This window comes from Oncorhynchus masou, chromosome 22, assembly GCF_036934945.1.
Source record: "Oncorhynchus masou masou isolate Uvic2021 chromosome 22, UVic_Omas_1.1, whole genome shotgun sequence".
In the NCBI taxonomy this organism is placed as follows: Eukaryota; Metazoa; Chordata; class Actinopteri; order Salmoniformes; family Salmonidae; genus Oncorhynchus; species Oncorhynchus masou.
The window spans coordinates 21,934,989-21,956,704 of NC_088233.1; the positions used below are offsets into that span (position 1 = coordinate 21,934,989).

Here is a 21,716-nt window from a genome sequence, read left to right on the forward strand (position 1 = left end):
GTCAGAGTGTTTTCTTTCGAATGGTATCAATTATATGCATAGTCGAGCATCTTTTTGTGACAAAATATCTTGTTTAAAACGGGAACGTTTTTCATCCAAAAATGAAATAGCGCCCCCATAGATGTAAGAGGTTAACAGAAGGTTTCATAAAAATTCAAACATGATATTATTTAATTTCAATTTTGGTAAAGTTCTAGGATTGTTATCCAACTGGTTTGACATTGGGAATGTTCCCAAATACTTCAGAGAACGTTAAGAAACAACATTCTTCTGTGGAATTTTCAGTACTTCAGCACAAGGTTTTACACAGGTTTCCTCATGGTTCTATTCATGTTTTCAAATTGTTCTGAGAATGTTAAGAAACAACGTTCTTCTGTGGGAATTTCAGTACTTCAGCATAACGATTCCTACTGGTTTCCTCATAGTTTTATTTAAAGTAATGTCCTCAAATTGTTGCGAGAACATTAAGAAAACGTTCCATTAAAACCACAAGAAAACTTTAGTACATTCTAAGAATGTTATTTAAACACATATACATTCAGTTCTCAGCATCAATAAAACTCTCTCTATCCTCTATATTGTTCAAATCAAATCAAATTTATTTTGTCACATACACATGGTTAGCAGATGTTAATGCGAGTGTAGCGAAATGCTTGTGCTTCTAGTTCCGATTCCGTTAGCGTCTCTCGAGTGAGCCATGTTTCCGTGAAGCAAAGAACATTACAGTCTCTGATATCTCTCTGGAATGCTACCCTTGCTCGGATTTCATCAACCTTGTTGCCAAGAGACTGGACATTGGCGAGTAGTATGCTAGGGAGTGGTGCGCAATGTGCCCGTCTCCGGAGCCTGACCAGAAGACCGCTTCGTTTCCCTCTTTTACGACGTCATTGTTTTGGGTCGCAGGCTGGAATCCATTCCGTTGTCCTGGGTGGAAGACAGAACACAGGTTACGCTTCGGGAAAGTCATATTCCTGGTCGTACTGATGGTGAGTTGACGCTGCTCTTATATTCAGTAGTTCTTCCCGACTGTATTTAATGAAACCTAAGATTACCTGGAATACCAATGTAAGATATACCACGTAAAAAAAAACAAAATACTGCATAGTTTCCTAGGAACACGAAGTGAGGCGGCCATCTCTGTCGGCGCAGGAAGTATTTTGTTACGTGTGTTCAGGTGTGTTGGCCACACCTGATCTTAATGAGTGCTTGTTTTCCTTTGAAATGGGGTCTGTTTGAATAGACTAAAATGACCCGCTTTGTATGTGTAGAAAAAAGCTCCATCCTGGTGGCACAAAGGACTAATTCCACGGACAGAAAACAGAGGAGTATAGGTTTGAGTCTCACTGATGTGGTTGCATGCCCAAGGAAATTAATTTCCCTGTGTTCTATCTGTGCTTGGAGTTTAAAACAGTTAAAAAATGACCTAGCAGTGTCATTAAGTCTTACTGAAACATTCAGTTAAAGTTGAGGAAGTTATTCAAAACCTCCAAATAACCTATGAATTCCATTCTCGGTGTCAATAAAACCTCCCAGGAAAACTGTCAAGGAACCAGAGTAAAACGTTCTCAGACCCTCCATGCAACCTAAAAATAAATGTTCCCCAACAGGGAAAACTTTTACATTGGTTCTCAAAACATTTAAAAAAACATTACATTTTACCGGTCAGGAAACCTATGGCTTTGATCCCACAATCAATGTGAAACCAAAAACATTTGTTCCTACAACTTCAAAGGAACCAAATGTGCTATCTGGGCAGGTTGTTTTGGTTACCATATGAATATGTTTGCCCAGATCTAGTATAGTTTTACAGTTATTCTGAAATGTGTGATGATTCAAAGCCTATTATAAGCCTATTATATAAGACATCGAAAGAAACCAACTATTGAGTCAGCTATGGGCTGAAAATGACACGGGGGAGGCTTACTGCTTTGCTTCTTCAAGCGTTCTCTGCTGCTCAATCCCTTCGCGCGTTTCCACAACCAGGCGCTGCTTGCTCTCTCAGTTCCCACTGCTCATTCCACTCCGCTACTGGACAAACCGTCGAGAACACGAAAATGCTTACGGAGCTCCTCTAAAAGGGTGCCACCAATGAATTTGACTTTACCGAGCTGATTTGGCAGAGTTTGTATGGTAAGATGCATTTATTTATGTATTGCTGTTTTGTATTTAGTGTTGGTTCATACGGCAACATTTGTGTGACTGTGAACTAGTATATTATCCACACTGTTATTATTATCAGATATAGTAACTGGCAGTGATGAATTACGACGGACTTGAACTCACGTTTGGGCTTACCTGGACCGCACAGGTTACCGAACCGTGCAACATATAGGCTACGGTTATGTTGGAGGATGTTGGCGCTGCACCATCGATAGTTTGCATTATTGTGTGATTTCTTATCTTATATCCTAGAGAACATGTCATTGACTGTGCATTTTTCTTGGCACCCAGGTACACGACGCCTTCCACCCTGTTGCTCTGAGTTGATGGAGGAGAAATATATAAAGTTTTATTTTAATAACATTTAGATATCACTATTTTGTTTAATATGCACCTATGTGTTCAATATTTTATTAACACTTGCCATTATTTTTTTTACATGAGATGATTATAAACTTTCATGAGCACCCCAACACCACCACCACCAAATGTTAGATATTTCATTTGTAGCTTATCTATTGTCTGTCTAACTACTTGATGTTGCTCTATGGGGTGTATATAGCCTATGTGATAAGGTTGCATGAGGCATTTATGTCCTGTTTAATAATCATGTCTGTGAATTCAGTGTAAAGACAGGTGCTGTAAGTCAAAATGTATAAGATAAGATCCACAATTGACCTTTCCACATCTCAAAGTGCCAGTTTGCATTTCTCTTTTCTGTGAGGCACAGGGAAGCATGTAGGACTAGATTCATCTTCTGTCATATCACCGGGGTTAGACTGTAGCCTCAGGTCAGTAGAGCTTCTCTCTCTGTGAGAGTGCACCCTTCTCTCTCAGCTGCTCTGCCTGTGGCTGTTGCATATCAGCTACTGTATGTAACTTGCCCCCCTGGCAGAGATGAGAGTTGGGAGAGATTCTGGCAAGCAAGATCCACTCAGGGGGGCCCTAACCATTTTTACAAAATGGCGTATTCATACTTTTAGCTGTCATCATTGTCCATTGTCACTTCTTTCACCTGCTTCCCTAAAGCCCCGCTATCTATCTATCTATCTATCTATCTATCTATCTATCTATCTATCTATCTATCTATCTATCTATCTATCTATCTATCTATCAAATTTATTTATATAGCCCATTTTACATTAGTAGTTGTCACAAAGTGCCTATACAGATACCCAGCCTTAAACCCCAAAGAGCAAACAATGCAAATGTAGAAGCACGGTGGCTAGGAAAAACTTCATAGAAACGCAGGAACCTAAGAAAAAACCTAGAGAGAAACCAGGCCCAAAGGTTGGCCAGTCCTCTTCGGGCTGTGCCAGATGGAGATTATAAGAGTACATGGCCATTAAGGCCACATCAAAGATGTTCAAACATTCATAGATGACAAGCAAGGTCAAATAATAATCACAGTGGTGATAGAGGGTTCAACAGGTCAGCATCTCAGGAGTAAAAGTCAGTTGGCTTTTCATAGCCGAGCAGAGAGAGAGAGAGAGAGAGAGAGAGAGAGAGAGAGGTCTGGGTAGCACCTCCGGTGAACAGGTCAGGTTTCCATAGCCACAGGCAGAACAGCAGAAACTGGAGCAGCAGCACAACCAGGTGGACTGGGGACGGGGACAGCCAGGAGTCGTCAGGCCAAGTAGTCCTGAGGCATGGTCTTAGGGCTCAGGTTCTCTGGGAGAGGAGAGGGGGAGCATACCTAATACAGGAAACCAGAAAAATAACATTTTGTTATTACAGCTTGAATTCAAAATGGATTAAATATACTTTTTTCTCTCTCACCCATCTACACACAAATACCCAATAGTGAAAAAGTTTAAAATATGTTTTTAGAAATGTTGGCACATTTATAGTAAATGAAGAACAGAAATATCTAATTTACTTAAGTGTTCATACCCCTGAGTCAATGTTAGAATCCCCTTTGGCAGCGATTACAGCTGTGAGTCATTTTGGGTAAGTCTAAGAGCTTTGCACAATATTTGCACATGATTATTTTTTTAAATTCTGCAAGCTATGTCAATTTGGTTGTTGATCATTGCTCGACAGCCATTTTCAAGTCTTGAAATAGATTGTCAAGCCGATTTAAGCTAAAACTTTAACTACGCCACTCAGGAACAGGGCTGTTGTGGTGACCATATTACCGGCAGTCACGAGTCATGAAGGCAGTCAAATTCCACTTGACCGTTTAGTCATGTAGTTAGGCTTCTCCAAGCTCTGATACTGCTGATGGTCATTAGTAGCTTACCAAACTTGCCTACTGCTTGGTACTCAGCACTCTATTGTCCCTCCAATCACTCTGACACCAATACAAATGTATTCGACAATCTAATCAAACACTTCATGAGAGCCCATTTCAATAGGCTATGCAATTGCATGAAAAAACAGAGTGAAAGCCTCTATTAAAAAGGAAACCAGCAGCTTTCTATAGGCTAGGCCTACTATATTTATTTCTTAACTCTCCTAATATTAAGCACATTGCTTCTCTTTACAGCAGGAGTATAGCCTACCTGGCTGGCATGAAAATGAACCACGGGGAAAAGTGTCTTCCATTCGCTATTTTTCTGCTGCCCCTGTTACGAGACAGGTGCATGATAATGGTTCATTCTAAATAAAAAATTGTTCACACATATTATTTAGTATATGTAAAGACAATATTAAATCAAGAATAGTCTGATTGGTGACAATATTAGTCTATCACTTGTGAATTATATGTTATCACTTTCTTACCATAAGAAACAATGCCTTTTTTTTGCGACTTTTTCAATCATAGTCGCACACCTCATGTAGCCTAGCCCATAGGCGTATATGTTTTAATAAGGTTTGTATCACAACTAAAGTGGCCAAATAACTTCTTAAAGTTAAGCACATTAATCCGCTTTACATTGGGGTGTATAGCCTAACTGGCATACATAAGCACTGTGTGAGTTTCAAGTTTGGGAATAATAATTTTCACCATAAAAATGCACCTTTATAATAAAAGCATTACATGCATAATCACCTTTGTGGTCACTTTTGATAATGGTGTTTTCCCACTAATGGATCATTCACGCTTATTAAAGCCAACTGCCATGTGCGCATTGCTGTGCTTATAATATGAAGAAATAGCCTAATAGTTTATCATTTAAAGCTAAACGTTCTCATTTGTTGCGTCAGCCTCATTGCGTGGTTGTATTAATTTGGGATCTATCGCATCTCACAACTGTCCCAGACCATGTTTGGAATATTTATTTATTGCACAGAATAGAATAGGTCAAGTCTTCACTTGTAGCCTGTGAGAAAGACCACGTGATGGAGAACTGTGTAAGTGAGATGAGGTGCTTCAAAGCGAGCAGCATTTAGGGTGAAGGGCTGCAAATGACCTGGATTTTTTTTAGGGTGCATCATGGTCACACAAAGGAGATGCCGCAGGGAAATTCGAGGCATTGTCAAGTGCTTCTAAAATTGTGAATGAGAGACTGACGAAGTGTGTACCACCTATGCAAAAAAACTAAGCAGAGCTCATGCTTTTCAAGCAACTTAAAAAAAAAAATCATCATTATTGTTGCATCATGCAGCCTTACAATGTATTCAAAATCAAAACATATAGCTCAACATTTGTAGAACTAAAGTTACATTAATAACCCTAAATTAAGCATATAGGAGTACCTATTTCTTTGTTAACTGCTCAACACAGAATAGTCGCATGTGTGCACTTTTTTATTTATTTTTATTTTACTTTTATTTAACTAGAGAAGTCAGTTAAGAACAAATTCTTATTTTCAATGACGGTCTAGGAACAGTGGGTTAACTGCCTGTTCAGGGGCAGAACGACAGATTTGTACTTTGTCAGCTCAGGGGTTTGAACTTGCAACCTTCCGGTTACTAGTCCAACACTCTAACCACTAGGCTTACCCAGGTAGCCGGATAGTAGAGCATTGCAGTAGTTTAATCTGTGACAAAGGCATGGATACATTTTCTCCATACATTTTTGACATAAAGTTTCGGATTTTTGCATCGTTGCGAAGATGGAAAAAAGCTGCTCGTAAAATATTTTTGTTCTTTCCTACTCTGGTCAGAATGTCTGCAGAAAGTTAAAATCCCAGAGGACTACTCTTCTGCATCGCTCTTGTTCTCCCTGAGGACAGTGTGTGAGGAGTGTCACCTCTCTGTGTTTCCCCTGGTGGTTGCAGCGTGAAGGATGTAAGGCCGGAGGAGGACGCAGGATGGAGTGCTCCTGGAAGACAGTGCTGCTGCTGGTGTGTGCCTCTCTGGGGGTCCAGTACACAGCCATCCGCACCCTAAGAGACTCCCTGTCCGGGCCCTGCCACGGTGGCATCTACCACTGTCAAAACCGACAGCCCAAAGGTAAGAGAAAGCTCAAGCATGAAACCACTAATGCACAACAACAAGCACAATTGGCTGTACTCTACATGACTTAGGGAGCACACATTCCAGTGTATCTACTTTGTGTGTCTACTGAGAAGTCTTACATTGCCAGAGCCCACAGCCCAAAGATAGGGTCAAAACTCTGCCAAGAATGTCCCCACTAACTCAGAAAAACAAGCACAAAGTGGCTATGCTAGTATATGGCTTAGGGAGCACACATTCTGCTGTATGTTCTAGCCTACTTTGTGTGTGTCTACCACTGCCAGAGCCAGCTGCCCAAAGGTATAGGCATATCTCTGCCAAGCATGTAACCACTAATACAGAACAAACGCAAAGTGGCTGGACTGTATATATGGCTTAGGGACCACACATGGGAGAATGCATTATACTGTATGTACAGTGCCTTGCGAAAGTATTCAGCCCCCTTGAACTTTGCGACCTTTTGCCACATCCCTTGAACTTTGCGACCTTTTGCCACATTTCAGGCTTCAAACATAAAGATATAAAACTGTATTTTTTGTGAAGAATCAACAACAAGTGGGACACAATCATGCAGTGGAACGACATTTATCGGATATTTCAAACTTTTTTAACAAATCAAAAACTGAAAAATTGGGCGTGCAAAATTATTCAGCCCCTTTACTTTCAGTGCAGCAAACTCTATCCAGAAGTTCAGTGAGGATCTCTGAATGATCCAATGTTGACCTAAATGACTAATGATGATAAATACAATCCACCTGTGTGTAATCAAGTCTCCGTATAAATGCACCTGCACTGTGATAGTCTCAGAGGTCAGTTAAAAGCGCAGAGAGCATCATGAAGAACAAGGAACACACCAGGCAGGTCCGAGATACTGTTGTGAAGAAGTTTAAAGCCGGATTTGGATACAAAAAGATTTCCCAAGCTTTAAACATCCCAAGGAGCACTGTGCAAGCGATAATATTGAAATGGAAGGAGTATCAGACCACTGCAAATCTACCAAGACCTGGCCGTCCCTCTAAACTTTCAGCTCATACAAGGAGAAGACTGATCAGAGATGCAGCCAAGAGGCCCATGATCACTCTGGATGAACTGCAGAGATCTACAGCTGAGGTGGGAGACTCTGTCCATAGGACAACAATCAGTCGCATATTGCACAAATCTGGCCTTTATGGAAGAGTGGCAAGAAGAAAGCCATTTCTTAAAGATATCCATAAAAAGTGTTGTTTAAAGTTTGCCACAAGCCACCTGGGAGACACACCAAACATGTGGAAGAAGGTGCTCTGGTCAGGTGAAACCAAAATTGAACTTTTTGGCAACAATGCAAAACGTTATGTTTGGCGTAAAAGCAACACAGCTCATCACCCTGAACACACCATCCCCACTGTCAAACATAGTGGTGGCAGCATCATGGTTTGGGCCTGCTTTTCTTCAGCAGGGACAGGGAAGATGGTTAAAATTGATGGGAAGATGGATGGAGCCAAATACAGGACCATTCTGGAAGAAAACCTGATGGAGTCTGCAAAAGACCTGAGACTGGGACGGAGATTTGTCTTCCCACAAGACAATGATCCAAAACATAAAGCAGAATCTACAATGGAATGGTTCAAAAATAAACATATCCAGGTGTTAGAATGGCCAAGTCAAAGTCCAGACCTGAATCCAATCGAGAATCTGTGGAACTGAAAACTGCTGTTCACAAATACTCTCCATCCAACCTCACTGAGCTCGAGCTGTTTTGCAAGGAGGAATGGGAAAAAATTTCAGTCTCTCGATGTGCAAAACTGATAGAGACATACCCCAAGCGACTTACAGCTGTAATCGCAGCAAAAGGTGGCGCTACAAAGTATTAACCTAAGGGGGCTGAATAATTTTGCACGCCCAATTTTTCAGTTGTTGATTTGTTAAAAAAGTTTGAAATATCCAATAAATGTCGTTCCACTTCATGATTGTGTCCCACTTGTTGTTGATTCTTCACAAAAAAAATACAGTTTTATATCTTTATGTTTGAAGCCTGAAATGTGGCAAAAGGTCACAAAGTTCAAGGGGGCCGAATACTTTCGCAAGGCACTGTACTTAGTGTGTGTCTACCGCTGTGAGAGCCAACAGCCCAGAGGTAAGGCTCTATTTGCAAAGCACATAACAAGACTGAGCAACAAACAGAAGTAGCTATGCATTCGACTGTATGTATGTTGTTCTTTAATTAAAGTAGAATTTTCATTGAGGCTGTGTTCTAGTCTTGCTCAGTAACTGGTAGGGTTTAAACTGATGCCTCTATTATGTAGCTAGACTAGTGGAGGCTCCTCCTCAGAGGAGGAAATTCCTCCACAGTGAATTTAATTTAAGAAAATATATATTATATAGATAAAATGACACAAAATATATTCACATTCCACCAAATAATTAATTAAAACACACTGTTTTGCAATGAAGGTCCACAGGAGCCTCAACAACTTTGTAGGGTAGCACCATGGTGTAGTCGGAGGACAGCTAGCTAGCTTCCGTCCTCATCTGTGTACATTGACTTCAATACAAAACTTAGGAGGATCATGGTTCTCACCCCCTTCCAGACTTACACAGTAATTATGACAACTTCCAGAGGACATCCTCCAACCTATCAGAGCTCTTGCAGCATGAACTGACATGATGTCCCCTGAATCAATGGATCAGAGAATGAATCTAGTACTGAAAGCATAAGCTACAGCTAGCTCAGCAGTTGTCACGACTTCTACTGAAGATAACTCTTCTCCCTGTTCGGGTGGCGCTCGGCGTCGCCAGTTTACTAGCCGCCACCGATCCCTTTTTCCTTTTCTGGTTGTTTTGTCTGTGTTCCTTTTTACACCTGGTTTCAATTGCGTTTATTTCTGTGTGTATATAGGGCACCTGTTGCCTGCCTTAATTCATGCAGGATTAAGCTTGTGTGTATTTGCGTTCAATGATCTATGATGTTTATTGTTTTCGCTATTACGTACGTGTAGTTAAGTTTCGGAACAGAGTTTGTTCCTCCGTGCGTTTGGCACGAGTTTCTGTATTGTCTTCACTATTTAGGCACCTGTATGTGGTGTCGGAAATGTGGTTGTTCCTCCATGTATTGGCACGAGTTTCTGTATTGTCTTCACTATTTAGGAACCTGTATGTAGTGTCGGAAATGTGGTTGTTCCACCGTGTATTGGCACGAGTTTCTGTTCCTTCGAGAGCGTAGTTTTGGATTTTCATCTGTGCCAATTTTGTATTGGTGGACTATATAATTTTTCAGTTTTTGATTTGTTAAAAAAGTTTGAAATATCCAATAAATGTTGTTCCACTTCATGATTGTGTCCCACTTGTTGTTGATTCTTCACAGAAAAATACAGTTTTATATCTTTATGTTTGAAGCCTGAAATGTGGCAAAAGGTCGCAAAGTTCAAGGGGGCCGAATACTTTCGCAAGGCACTGTGTATATATATATATATATATATATTAAACACGCTTCTCAGAAATCCCTGCTCTTCTGCGCCTGACTCCTACACCTCTCACCGAGACGCACCTTATCACAGAATCCTGCACCAAATAAATTATGGAGTCAGCAGGAGCAGACGCACTCCCAGGGTCCGTGGAGGAGCGAGTTCAACACCACACGGCAGGGGACCGCCATGGATCAGGTGATGGAGACGATGGAGAGATGGGAGAGAGGTGGCCTTCCCACACCTTTATCAGCCACACCCCAACCAGTACCACTACCCCCTCCTTCATTGCCTGAGCACAGTGGGATTCGACTCGCCCTCCCGAGGGAGTACGATGGGACGGCGGCCGGGTGCCAGGGGTTCTTACTCCAGATGGACCTATACCTGGCGACCGTTCGTCCGGCTCCTTCGAGGGGTGAGAGTGTGAACGCCCTCGTCTCCTGCCTCTCAAGTAAAGCCCTGGAGTGGGCCAACGCGGTATGGAACGATCCTGACATTGGCTTGAGGGGGGCCAACACCCTTTTCTCATCTGGACTGACCACAGTAATCTAGAGTACATTCGGGCAGCGAGAAGACTGAACCCTCGTCAGGCAAGGTGGGCCATGTTTTTCACCCGATTTAGGTTTACCATCTCCTATAGACCAGGCTCCCAGAAAACTAAAGCAGATGCACTGTCCCGACTATATGATACAGAGGAGCGGGCCATTGATCCTGCGCCCATCCTCCCGACTTCTTGTCTCGTGGCACCTGTGAGGTGGGAGGTGGACGCAGACATTGAGCGAGCATCGCGTGTTGAGCCTACTCCACCACAGTGTCCAGCGGGACAGGTGTATGTTCCGCTGGAGGTTAGAGACAAGCTAATTTGGTGGGCTCCACACGTCCCCCTCCTCTGGTCACCCGGGGATCGGTAGGACGGTGCGATGTCTTAGTGGGAGGTACTGGTGGTCCACTTTAGCCAAGGACGTGAGGGTTTATGTGTCCTTCTGCTCAGTGTGCACTCAGTGCAAGGATCCTAGGCACCTGCCCAGAGGGAAGTTACAACCCCTTCCTGTTCCACAGTGGCCTTGGTCACACCTGTCGGTTGACTTCTTGACCGATCTGCCACCATCACAGGGCAACACCACGATCCTGGTCGTTGTGAATCGGTTTTCTAAGTCCTGTCGTCTCCTCCCTTTGCCCGGTCTCCCTACAGCCCTACAGACGGCGGAGGCCCTGTTTACTCACGTCTTCCGGCACTACGGGGTGCCTGAAGATATTGTTTCTGATCGGGGTCCCCAGTTCACGTCCAGGTTGTGGAAGGCGCTCATGGAACGTTTGGGGGTCTCGGTCAGCCTTACCTCTGGGTTTCACCCTGAGAGTAATGGGCAGGTGGAAAGAGTGAACCAGGATGTGGGTAGGTTTCTGCGGTCGTATTGCCAGGACCGTCCAGGGGAGAGGGCGAAGTACATCCCCTGGGCAGAGATGGCACAGAACTCACTCCGCCACTCCTCTACAAACCTGTCGCCCTTCCAATGTGTGCTGGGCTATCAGCCGGTCCTGGTACCATGGCATCAGAGCCAGACCGAGGCTCCTGTGGTGGACGATTGGGTGAGACGCTCAAGGGAAACCTGGGAGGCCGCCCACGGGTACCTTAAACGGGCCGAAGGGTGTCAGAAGGCCAGTGCCAACCGCCACCGCAGCGAGGCCTCGGCGTACACACCGGGGGTCCGGGTCTGGCTCTCGACCCGAAACCTGCCCCTCCACCTGCCCTGCCGGAAGCTGGGTCCGCGGTTTGTGGGGCCATTCAAAGCCCTGAGGAGAATAAACGAGGTGTGTTATAGGTTACAGCTCCCCCCTTATTACCATATTAACCCCTCGTTTCATGTGTCTCTCCTTAGGCCGGTGGTGGCTGGTCCGCTTCAAGAAGATGAGGTGCGGGAGGTCCCTCCGCCCCCCTGGACATCAGGGGGGCGCCGGCGTATGCATTTCGGTCCATACTGGACTCGAGGCGTCGGGTGGGGGGTCTTCAGTACCTCGTGGACTGGGATGGGTACGGTCCGGAGGAGAGATGCTGGGTGCCGGTGGAGGACGTACTGGATCCACCTATGCTAAGGGAGTTTCACCGCCTCCATCCGGATCGCCCTGCGCCTCGTCCTCCGGGTCACCCTGGAGTCGTCGCCGGCCTCGAAGCCGCGCGCCAGGGGGGGGTACTGTCACGACTTCTACCGAAGGTAACTCCTCTCCCTGTTCGGGCGGCGCTCTGCGCTCGGCGTCCCAAAAATCCCAGAACCACACGGGGGGACCTAGTGAATGACCTGCAGAGAGCTGGGACCAAAGTAACAAAGCCTACCATCAGTAACACACTACTCCGCCAGGGACTCAAATCCTGCAGTGCCAGACGTGTCCCCCTGCTTAAGCCAGTACATGTTCAGGTCCGTCTGAAGTTTGCTAGAGAACATTTGGATGATCCAGAAGATTGGGAGAATGTCATATGGTCAGATGAAACCAAAATATAACTTTTTGGTAAAAACTCAACTCGTCGTGTTTGGAGGACAAAGAATGCTGAGTTGCATCCAAAGAACACCATACCTACTGTGAAGCATGGGGGTGGAAACATCATGCTTTGGGGCTGTTTTTCTACAAAGGGACCAGTGACGACTGATCCGTGTAAAGGAAAGAATGAATGGGGTCGTGTATCGTGAGATTTTGAGTGAAAACCTCCTTCCATCAGCAAGGGCATTGAAGATGAAACGTGGCTGGGTCTTTCAGCATGACAATGATCCCAAACACACCGCCCGGGCAACGAAGGAGTGGCTTCGTAAGAAGCCAGTCTCCAGATCTCAACCCCATAGAAAATCTTTAGAGGGAGTTGAAAGTCCGTGTTGCCCAGCAACAGCCCCAAAACATCACTGCTCTAGAGGAGATCTGCATGGAGGAATGGGCCAAAATACCAGCAGCAGTGTGTGAAAACCTTGTGAAGACTTACAGAAAACGTATGACCTCTGTCGTTGCCAACAAAGGGTATATAACAAAGTATTGAGATAAACTTTTGTTATTGACCAAATACTTATTTTCCACCATAATTTGCAAATAATTCATTAAAAATCCTACAATGTGATTTTCTGGTGTTTTTTTCTCATTTTGTCTGTCATAGTTGAAGTGTACCTATGATGAAAATTACAGGCCTCACTCATCTTTTTAAGTGGGAGAACTTGCACAATTGGTGGCTGACTAAATACTTGTACATGTGTCACGCCCTGACCATGGTAAGCTGTTTATTCTTTGTGTTGGTTGGGGCGTGATAGTGACTTGGGTGGGTCATCTAGGTGAATTTGTATGTCTATGGTGGCCTGATATGGTTCCCAATCAGAGGCAGCTTATCGTTGTCTCTGATTGGGGATAATACTTAGGTAGCCATTTTCCCCATTGTCAGTTGTGACATCTTGTCTACGACTAGTGCACCAGTAGAATCATATGTATGTGGAACTCTACTCACGTTGCGCCTTGGTCTACTCATTACGACGAGCGTGACAACATGACTCAACTGATGGCCAGCATCACTTTAAATGCGAACAGTAGAGGGCATACAAAGACATTTTATTTTACAATTGCTTGATGATATACAGTGGGGAGAACAAGTATTTGATACACTGCCGATTTTGCAGGTTTTCCTACTTACAAAGCATGCAGAGGTCTGTAATTTTTATCATAGGTACACTTCAACTGTGAGAGACGAAATCTAAAACAAAAATCCAGAAAATCACATTGTATGATTTTTAAGTAATTCATTTGCATTTCATTGCATGACATAAGTATTTGATACAACAGAAAAGCAGAACTTAATATTTGGTACAGAAACCTTTGTTTGCAATTACAGAGATCATACAGTTCCTGTAGTTCTTTACCAGGTTTGCACAAACTGCAGCAGGGATTTTGGCCCACTCCTCCATACAGACCTTCTCCAGATCCTTCAGATTTCAGGGCTGTCGCTGGGCAATACGGACTTTCAGCTCCCTCCAAAGATTTTCTATTGAGTTCAGGTCTGGAGACTGGCTAGGCCACTCCAGGACCTTGAGATGCTAGTTACGGAGCCACTCCTTAGTTGCACTGGCTGTGTGTATCGTGTCGTTGTCATGCTGGAAGACCCAGCCACGACCCATCTTCAATGCTCTTACTGAGGGAAGGAGGTTGTTGGCCAAGATCTCACGATACATGGCTCCATCCATCCTCCCCTCAATACGGTGCAGTCGTCCTGTCCCCTTTGCAGAAAAGCATCCGCAAAGAATGATGTTTCCACCTCCATGCTTCACGGTTGGGATGGTGTTCTTGGGGTTGTACTCATCCTTCTTCCTCCAAACACGGCGAGTGGGGTTTAGACCAAAAAGCTCTATTTTTGTCTCATCACACCACATGACCTCCCACTACTCTGGATCATCCAGATGGTCATTGGCAAACCTTAGACGGGCCTGGAGATGTGCTGGCTTGAGCAGGGGGACCTTGCGTGCGCTGTAGCATTTTAATCCATGACGGCGTAGTGTGTTACTAATGGTTTTCTTTGAGACTGTGGTCCCAGCTCTCATCAGGTCATGGACCACCTCCTGCCGTGTAGTTCTGGGCTGTTCCCTCACCTTCCTCATGATCATTGATGCCCCATGAGGTGAGATCTTGCATGGAGCCCCAGACCGAGTGTGATTGACCGTCATCTTGAACTTCTTCCATTTTCTAATAATTGCGCCAACAGTTGTGTCTTTTATACTGATAACAAGTTCAAATAGACACCATTAATACAGGTAACAAGTGGAGGACAGAAGAGCCTCTTAAAGAAGAAGATACAGGTCTGTGAGAGCCAGAAATCTTGTTTGTTTGTAGGTGACCAAATACTTATTTTCCACCATAAATTTCAAATAAATTCATAAAAAATCCTACAATGTGATTTTCTGGATTTTTTCTTCTCATTTTGTCTGTCATAGTTGAAGTGTACCTATGATGAAAATTACAGGCCTCTCTCATCTTTTTAAGTGGGAGAACTTTCACAATTGGTTGCTGACGAAATACTTTTTTGCCCCACTGTACATTCAGGGTTCACAAGTTTAATTTAGGGAATTTTTGCCCACATAAAACCCTTATGTGGTATTCATACAGGAAGAATGTTTGTTTGCGTGGGGTCATTAGTCACTGACTCTCGAGGAGCAGAGGGGGAGCGCAAATAGTAAGCTAATCCTTACCCAAGGGAATTCCCCTTTTCATGGAGGAGAGGATGAGAGAGATGTAATATCTGTGATTCATTTTTATTCATTTGACAATTATCCTCCAGTTTATCCTCATTAATCAGCTATCGCGGGGTGGCTGTATACGCCTTTTGTCAAGCTCGTCTCCAGATAAACGTAACGACCCCTTTGCAATCAACTCCTCATCAGCAGTAATTACACGTTAGCAATCCACTCTATATTTAGAGAGGAGACATTTCACCAGTCTTTGGGTAAAAATCGGCAGACAAGCATCTTACTCATACATGTTTAGCCTACTTTCTGAATTATTTAAGCAAATTTGCTGGATAGATATTCTTCAGTTGGTTTTTCTTAGTCCTCTGTTATGATGATGATACTGGATTCTATTTTACTTTTATAAGCTTCTTTCATTCCAAGTGTCCATGTGCCAAGAGCTTAGGATTGGTTGCAGAACGTCTTTGTCTGAAATTGTATGAAAGTCAACCAATTAATATTAACAGTTGTATTTATAAAGTAGTGAAATAAAGAACAATCATGAAGTTGCCCTCTAAATAAGTCAACTAAGACCCATACTGTTGTATATAGACTTTTTAAATACTTAATCAACTGTATCATATTCTAGAAGCATATGCAGCTATTGTAGTTATTGCAACTATCACAGTACAATAGACTACTATGTGTATTACATGGGTACAGATATCCTCTCCTTGTCCCCTTGTCCTTCTAGACTCCAGGTGGAGAGCTATGTGTGAGGACAACACATTGCCCATGGAAACATCAGCCATGGTCTCCCGGCGCCACATCCTCCTGTTCGCCACCACCCGCAGTGGCTCCTCCTTCACTGGTCAGCTCTTCAACCAGCATCCGGCCATCTTCTACGCGTTCGAGCCCCTCTACCACGTCCAGCAGGCCTTCACCAACACCAGCGGCAGACTGCGTCGGGCCCTGGACCGCCGGGCCCTGCTGGGGGCCTACCGGGACCTCCTCCTCAACCTCTACACCTGTGACCTACGCTTCCTGGAGAACTACATCCGTCCTGAGCCCCAGGACCACGTCACCGGGTCTTTCTTCCGCCGGAGCTCCAGCCGAGCTCTCTGCTCCCCCCCTGTGTGCCCCGAGGGTGGTGAGGGGGCCTCGGCCTCTGGGAGTCAGCCTGATGAGACCTGGTGCCCCAAGAAGTGCGGGGCGCTGAACCTCACCCTGGCCTCCATCGCGTGTCTTTCACGGGGCCACGTGGCCATCAAGACGGTGCGTGTCCCTGAGGTGGGGGACCTGCGCACCTTGACCGAGGACCCGCGGCTAGACCTAAGGATCGTTCACCTGGTGCGCGACCCCAGAGCCATCCTGGCCTCGCGCATGATGGCATTCTCTGAGCAGTTTCGTGCCTGGAAGATCTGGAATGCTACAGGTAGGCAGCCGCACTATGTAGACCTAGCTCAGATCACCAGCACCTGCAGGGACATGGCAGACTCAGCAGAGACAATGCTGCAGAGGCCGGCGTGGCTTCGTGGACGCTACCTCTTGGTGCGCTACGAGGACCTGGCCCTCAACCCCAAGGAGAAGGCTCAGGAGATCTACAGGTTTGTGGGGTTGGAGATGGATGAAAGCGTGCACTCGTGGATCGCACATAACACCAACAACAGCGCACCTCCTACATCCGAGTGGAACTATAAGTATTCCACCACCAGAGACTCCAAAGCCACAGCAGAGAGCTGGAGACTGAGACTAGCGTTTGATATAGTGAGGACTTTGCAGACTCTGTGCAATGATACACTCTCTCTTCTAGGCTACAGGGTGGTCCACTCTGTGGCTGATCTGAGAAACATGTCTAATAGTCTGGTGGAGCCCAGGCCTTTTCAGACTCTCCTATAAATGTGACCATGCAGGTGGTTGGATATAATGCTACAAGAGCTCCATAGTGTAACTGATATGTTGTCTGTGTCTTCACTCAAACACAGGCAATCCAATTTTGATATTTTTCCACTAATTGGTATTTTGACCAATCAGATCAGCTCTTTTGCCTATAATTGGGCAAGCAATCAGAACTGCCTGTGTAAATGCAGCCAATGATACAAAGTTTTATTTCACAGAAATGTTTTATGACTATGATTATGACAATGACTCTGTCTGTGTGTGTCTGCATTTAATATCTCCAAGCATGTTTTGTTTATGCCAAGCAATTTAAGATATTTCCCCCCAAGATGTTGGGAATTTAAATGCATTTCATTTACCATTTGCATGTGGTTTGAAAATTACACTCCAAAAACCGACAGAACTCAACTGCCAGTCCAGTATGTTACCTGCCAGTATCGAGGAGAATCTAAGGTTTTTGAGTTGTCTTGGATAAAGCTTCTTAGTGTACGTGTTTATGTGCTGCTCCATTCATATTCTCTTTCACAGCAATAACATGTATACTTAAGGTCAGATTCATACTTTACCTTAGAATGTTCTGTTTTTAATCCTGGAAATAATATTGTTTCTATGTTCTTTTTCCTGGAAATTCAATGTGTCTATGTCCAACACGTTGCACTGATGCCAGCGCTTAGTACAGTAATTCTAGCCTCAAGTCACTCTAATGGTGTTATGTTTTCTAAGAATGGCTCGATGCAGGTCATCCATTTATGCTCACCTTAAAGGGATGGAGGGGATTTTTGTGAAATGAAAATTATAGTGCTTGCTTGACAAAGCATCTTCGAAAATGCTCTGAATGATGCCTGGAAATGGCTTAACATGTCACAGGTAACCACACCATGAAGATCAGAGCCTGTATCCTACTTTGTATTGCAACCTGATTTCAAATGTACACTTCAGACAAAGGCATTTGGTTGGTACACTGTATATACTATAATATATGTGTTATTAAAAGAAAAGGTGTCAGTGCTTTGTCTTAAGTCTGTAACTGTCAACTGTTAATCAGGTTTGTCAAAATATCATAAAGCTCTGTTTTATACATTTAATATTTTCTAAATAAATCGATTTAACATAACAAACAAATTATGTTTATTTGATTAAGTTAGGCTAATTGTGCTGAAGTCAGTCAAACGACAATCCTTCAATATCAAAATGAAAACCTACAGACAAGGACATTGTGGTTAGAATAATTTATGTAACTGAGCCTGGTGCTAATTCAACATCTATCATTTAATTTCCGCTCCAATCGAATTTGGATTGTCTTCAAACCAAACCTAAATCTTGTCATTGCTGATGTGGGGAAATAAACAATCAATAGTATTGACTCTGATGGAATCCTAGTGGACAGAATTTATGTATAATGTTAAAGGTTTGATAACAATACGCCCAGCTAGCACATAATGTTCTGAGAACCATATGTTTCTTAAAGTTTGGTGAAAGCATGGTTCTCCTATGGTTATTTTGCATACAACATTCCCACAACATTCTAGGAATGGTGCAGGATACCCAGCTAGCACATAATATTCTGAGAACCATATGTTTCTTTGGTGAGAATTTCAGTACTTCATCATAACATTTTCTACAGGTTTCCTCATGGTTCTATTTAAAGTCATGTTCTCAGAACATTAAGAAAACTTTCCATTAAAAAAAACAAGAAAACGTTCTAAGAATGTTATTTAAAAACATACATTCCTTTCTCAGCATCAACAAAATTCTATCCTCTATTTTGTTTAGCGTGTTCAGGCGTGTTGGCCACACCCACTAATTGGCCACACCTGATCTTAATGAGTGCTTGTTTCCGTTAAAATGGGGTTTGTATGCACTAAAATGAACAGCTTGAATGATTTAAAAAAAAACATGGCATGCTAGCTCTATCCTGGTGGTGCAGTGGACTAATGCCATGGATAGGGAACATAAGTTCAAATCTCACCAACACCGTGCCACAATAAAAAAATAGATATATTTGAAAAATCTAAGCAAATTAATTTTCACGTTCTCAGAACCTTTCAAAAATGCTCAGTTCTATCTGTCAGGAAACGTGTGGCTTCATTCCCAGAACCAATGGGAAACCAAAAATGTACGTACCCACAACATCCAAGGAACCAAATGTGCTAGCTGGGCAGCCTATGATTCAATTAGTTTATCTAACAGCCTCTCTATGGCAGGCTGCATCTCACAAACAGGAGAGGAGACAGCCATGGGTCCTTTGCCAGGTTTCCCATTTGCAATTGGCCTCAGTGCCCAAAACAGTGAGAGGTAACGTGCCATCTCGAGACACCAGCCCATGCATTTCACTGTTGAGACACTCTCCTCAGACTTACTTATTGAGATGAGTTCTGCAAGTAGTTCCTGAAGAAAACGCATTGCCCAACTAGCACATAATGTTCTAAAACCATAAGATTCTTAGAGCTTGATGATAGCATGGTTGTCCGATGGTTATTTTGCAAACAACCTTCCCACAACTTTCTGGGAATGGCGTAGGATAGTTTCTTGGCTTTGGAACATTCTCAGCACATTGAAGTAACTTGACAACAAACAAAAAAATATTGGTATTTCATTACTTTAACAAAACCTTTCCTAAAAGTTCTAATTATCTAAACCTTTCCTAAAAGTTCTTATCTAAACGGTTTGACATTGGGAATATTCTCAAATAGTTCAGAGAACATTAAGAAACAACATTCTTAATGTTGTTTCTTAGTCTTGATCACGTTGAGGGAGAGGTTATTGTCCTGGCACCACACGGCCAGGTCTCTGACCTCCTCCCACAAGAAAACTTCAGTAATGTTCAGAGTTCTAAAAAGGTTATTTAAAAACATATACATGCCGTTCTCAGCATCAACATAACACTCTCTATCCTCTATCTTGTTAAGTGTGTTCAGGTGGGAACTCCAAGCACAGATAGGACACATGGACATTTTCTTAGACATTAATCATGCAAACACATTTTTTTTATTGGTTCAAAGCAATCAACCTAAGCTAGCAGTGTTATTAAAAGTGTTATTGAAACATGTTCTCTGAATGTTATTTAATTGCCTTCAAATAACCTATAATTTCTGTTCTCGGAACATTAATAAAACCTCCCAGGGAACCATAGTAAAACATTCTCAGAACCTCCCTGCAACCTAAAAATTAATGGCTTCTTTTCCAGAACCAATGGGAAACCAAAAACGTACATTCCCACCACTTCCAAGGAGCCACATGTGCTAGCTGGGAATGCATTAATCATTGTATATAGCTAGCAATATTGATTTGATTTTGATTTCCCACCCTTTCAAGTACACAAATTGCAGCTTTCCCCTTTGAACACAGATATTCTCAGCTTCCTTAGGAACTATTAATGTCAATAACAAGAGCAAATCATACCAAAATGGCAGAAATATGTGTTCTTTGATTAGCACAGTCATGCTCTTCTCTCCTGTGCTCAAATAGTTAAATAGTCCCTGTGGTAATGTAACTTCCCCCGACCTCGTAGCTGTTCCATAGCTGCTGACTCCGGGGATATTTCACAGCCTCCCTGAGAATCTATCTACAGAGGAAACTGAATAGAAACAGGATTTAAGATGTGTGGCGAGAAAGAGAGGAGCTGTCTTTCTTTGAACCTAATCTGCAAGGCTACACAAACCAACCATAAAGCAGGGTTTATGACACCCTTAGAGAAGTGTTTCATTGGCTTTTCCATCCTACTCTGACACACAAAGCTGCGAGTGGCCTGACTCAGTCCACTAGCTAATCGCCCATCTCTTCACACTTGATACCCCTCTCTCTCTTCTCCCTGTCCTTAACCCTGCTGACAAATTTGGACTTGTCGAGGCTGGCCATCACCAATGGCCGTTATCAGATGCAGTGCTGACATTGTAAAGTGTGAGTGCTTTGTGTGCGTGTGCACCAGAGGAGGCTGGTGGGAGAAGATATAGGGGGATGGGCTCATTGTAATGGCTGGAATGAGATCGATGGAATGGTATCAAACACATGGAGACAACGTGTTCGACTCCATTCCATTGATTCCAATATAAAGAAGACACTTTACAGCCAATGGGGGGTGATAAGAGAACCGTCTCTGCTCTCCTCTGACTTCCTTCTCAGGAAACATTGATCAAGCAGATGCCACGCGCTGGTGAAAGGAGAAAGCACAGACTTTTCAGTTATAACGGCTGTGGAAACCAATTGTGAAATGCTATCAGCTTGCACTCAAAGACCAGTCCACAGCCAAAATGATCAATTGTCATTTCTTTGATATTTCTAGCATTAGCCTACGCCTTGTTCTTAGACTTCCTAAAGGTTCATATTTATTTTATACAAAATCCAGATGAAAAAAATGATCTCTCCTTGACATTATACAGTATGCAAAATGTTTTCCAGACGCTATCAAGGTCCCAACAGTGGACAAACTGTTAGCATTTTTCACTCGCCTCTTGGGGAGCCGAACATGTCATTTACTGAGGGATTAAGGAGCGGTTAAGAGACCACTCTGTGGCTCCGTATCTTTATTACAGGAGCCACACAGGCCCTGAGCACACATCAGCTTCTGTCATCCTCATCACTCACACACTGTTATTTTATTCTGCTCAGAGATGCACCCTCCATCCTCATCCCGCCACTGCCTCCTAACCACTTCTAGCCCACTCATAGTCCTACACCTCAACTATACTTCATT

General features: G+C 43.4%; 1 protein-coding gene across 1 annotated transcript; it reads left to right on the forward strand.

Annotated features, from left to right (window-relative positions):
- The first annotated feature begins 1,783 nt into the window (after positions 1-1,783).
- Positions 1,784-18,021, forward strand: LOC135508672 (carbohydrate sulfotransferase 1-like). The gene is made up of 3 exons (XM_064928908.1): positions 1,784-2,130; positions 6,213-6,501; positions 15,879-18,021. Exons 2-3 carry the CDS (start codon positions 6,360-6,362, stop codon positions 17,021-17,023), a joined length of 1,287 nt encoding a protein of 428 aa, XP_064784980.1. The 5' UTR covers positions 1,784-2,130; positions 6,213-6,359; the 3' UTR covers positions 17,024-18,021.
- The last annotated feature ends 3,695 nt before the right edge of the window (positions 18,022-21,716 follow it).

Excerpts from the sequence above, each read along its gene's own strand:
- LOC135508672 (XM_064928908.1), top strand. The coding sequence starts at position 6,360 with ATGGAGTGCTCCTGGAAGACAGTGCTGCTGCTGGTGTGTGCCTCTCTG. Across the intron at positions 6,502-15,878 it reads TCAAAACCGACAGCCCAAAG|ACTCCAGGTGGAGAGCTATG; the intron begins GTAAGAGAAAGC and ends TTGTCCTTCTAG.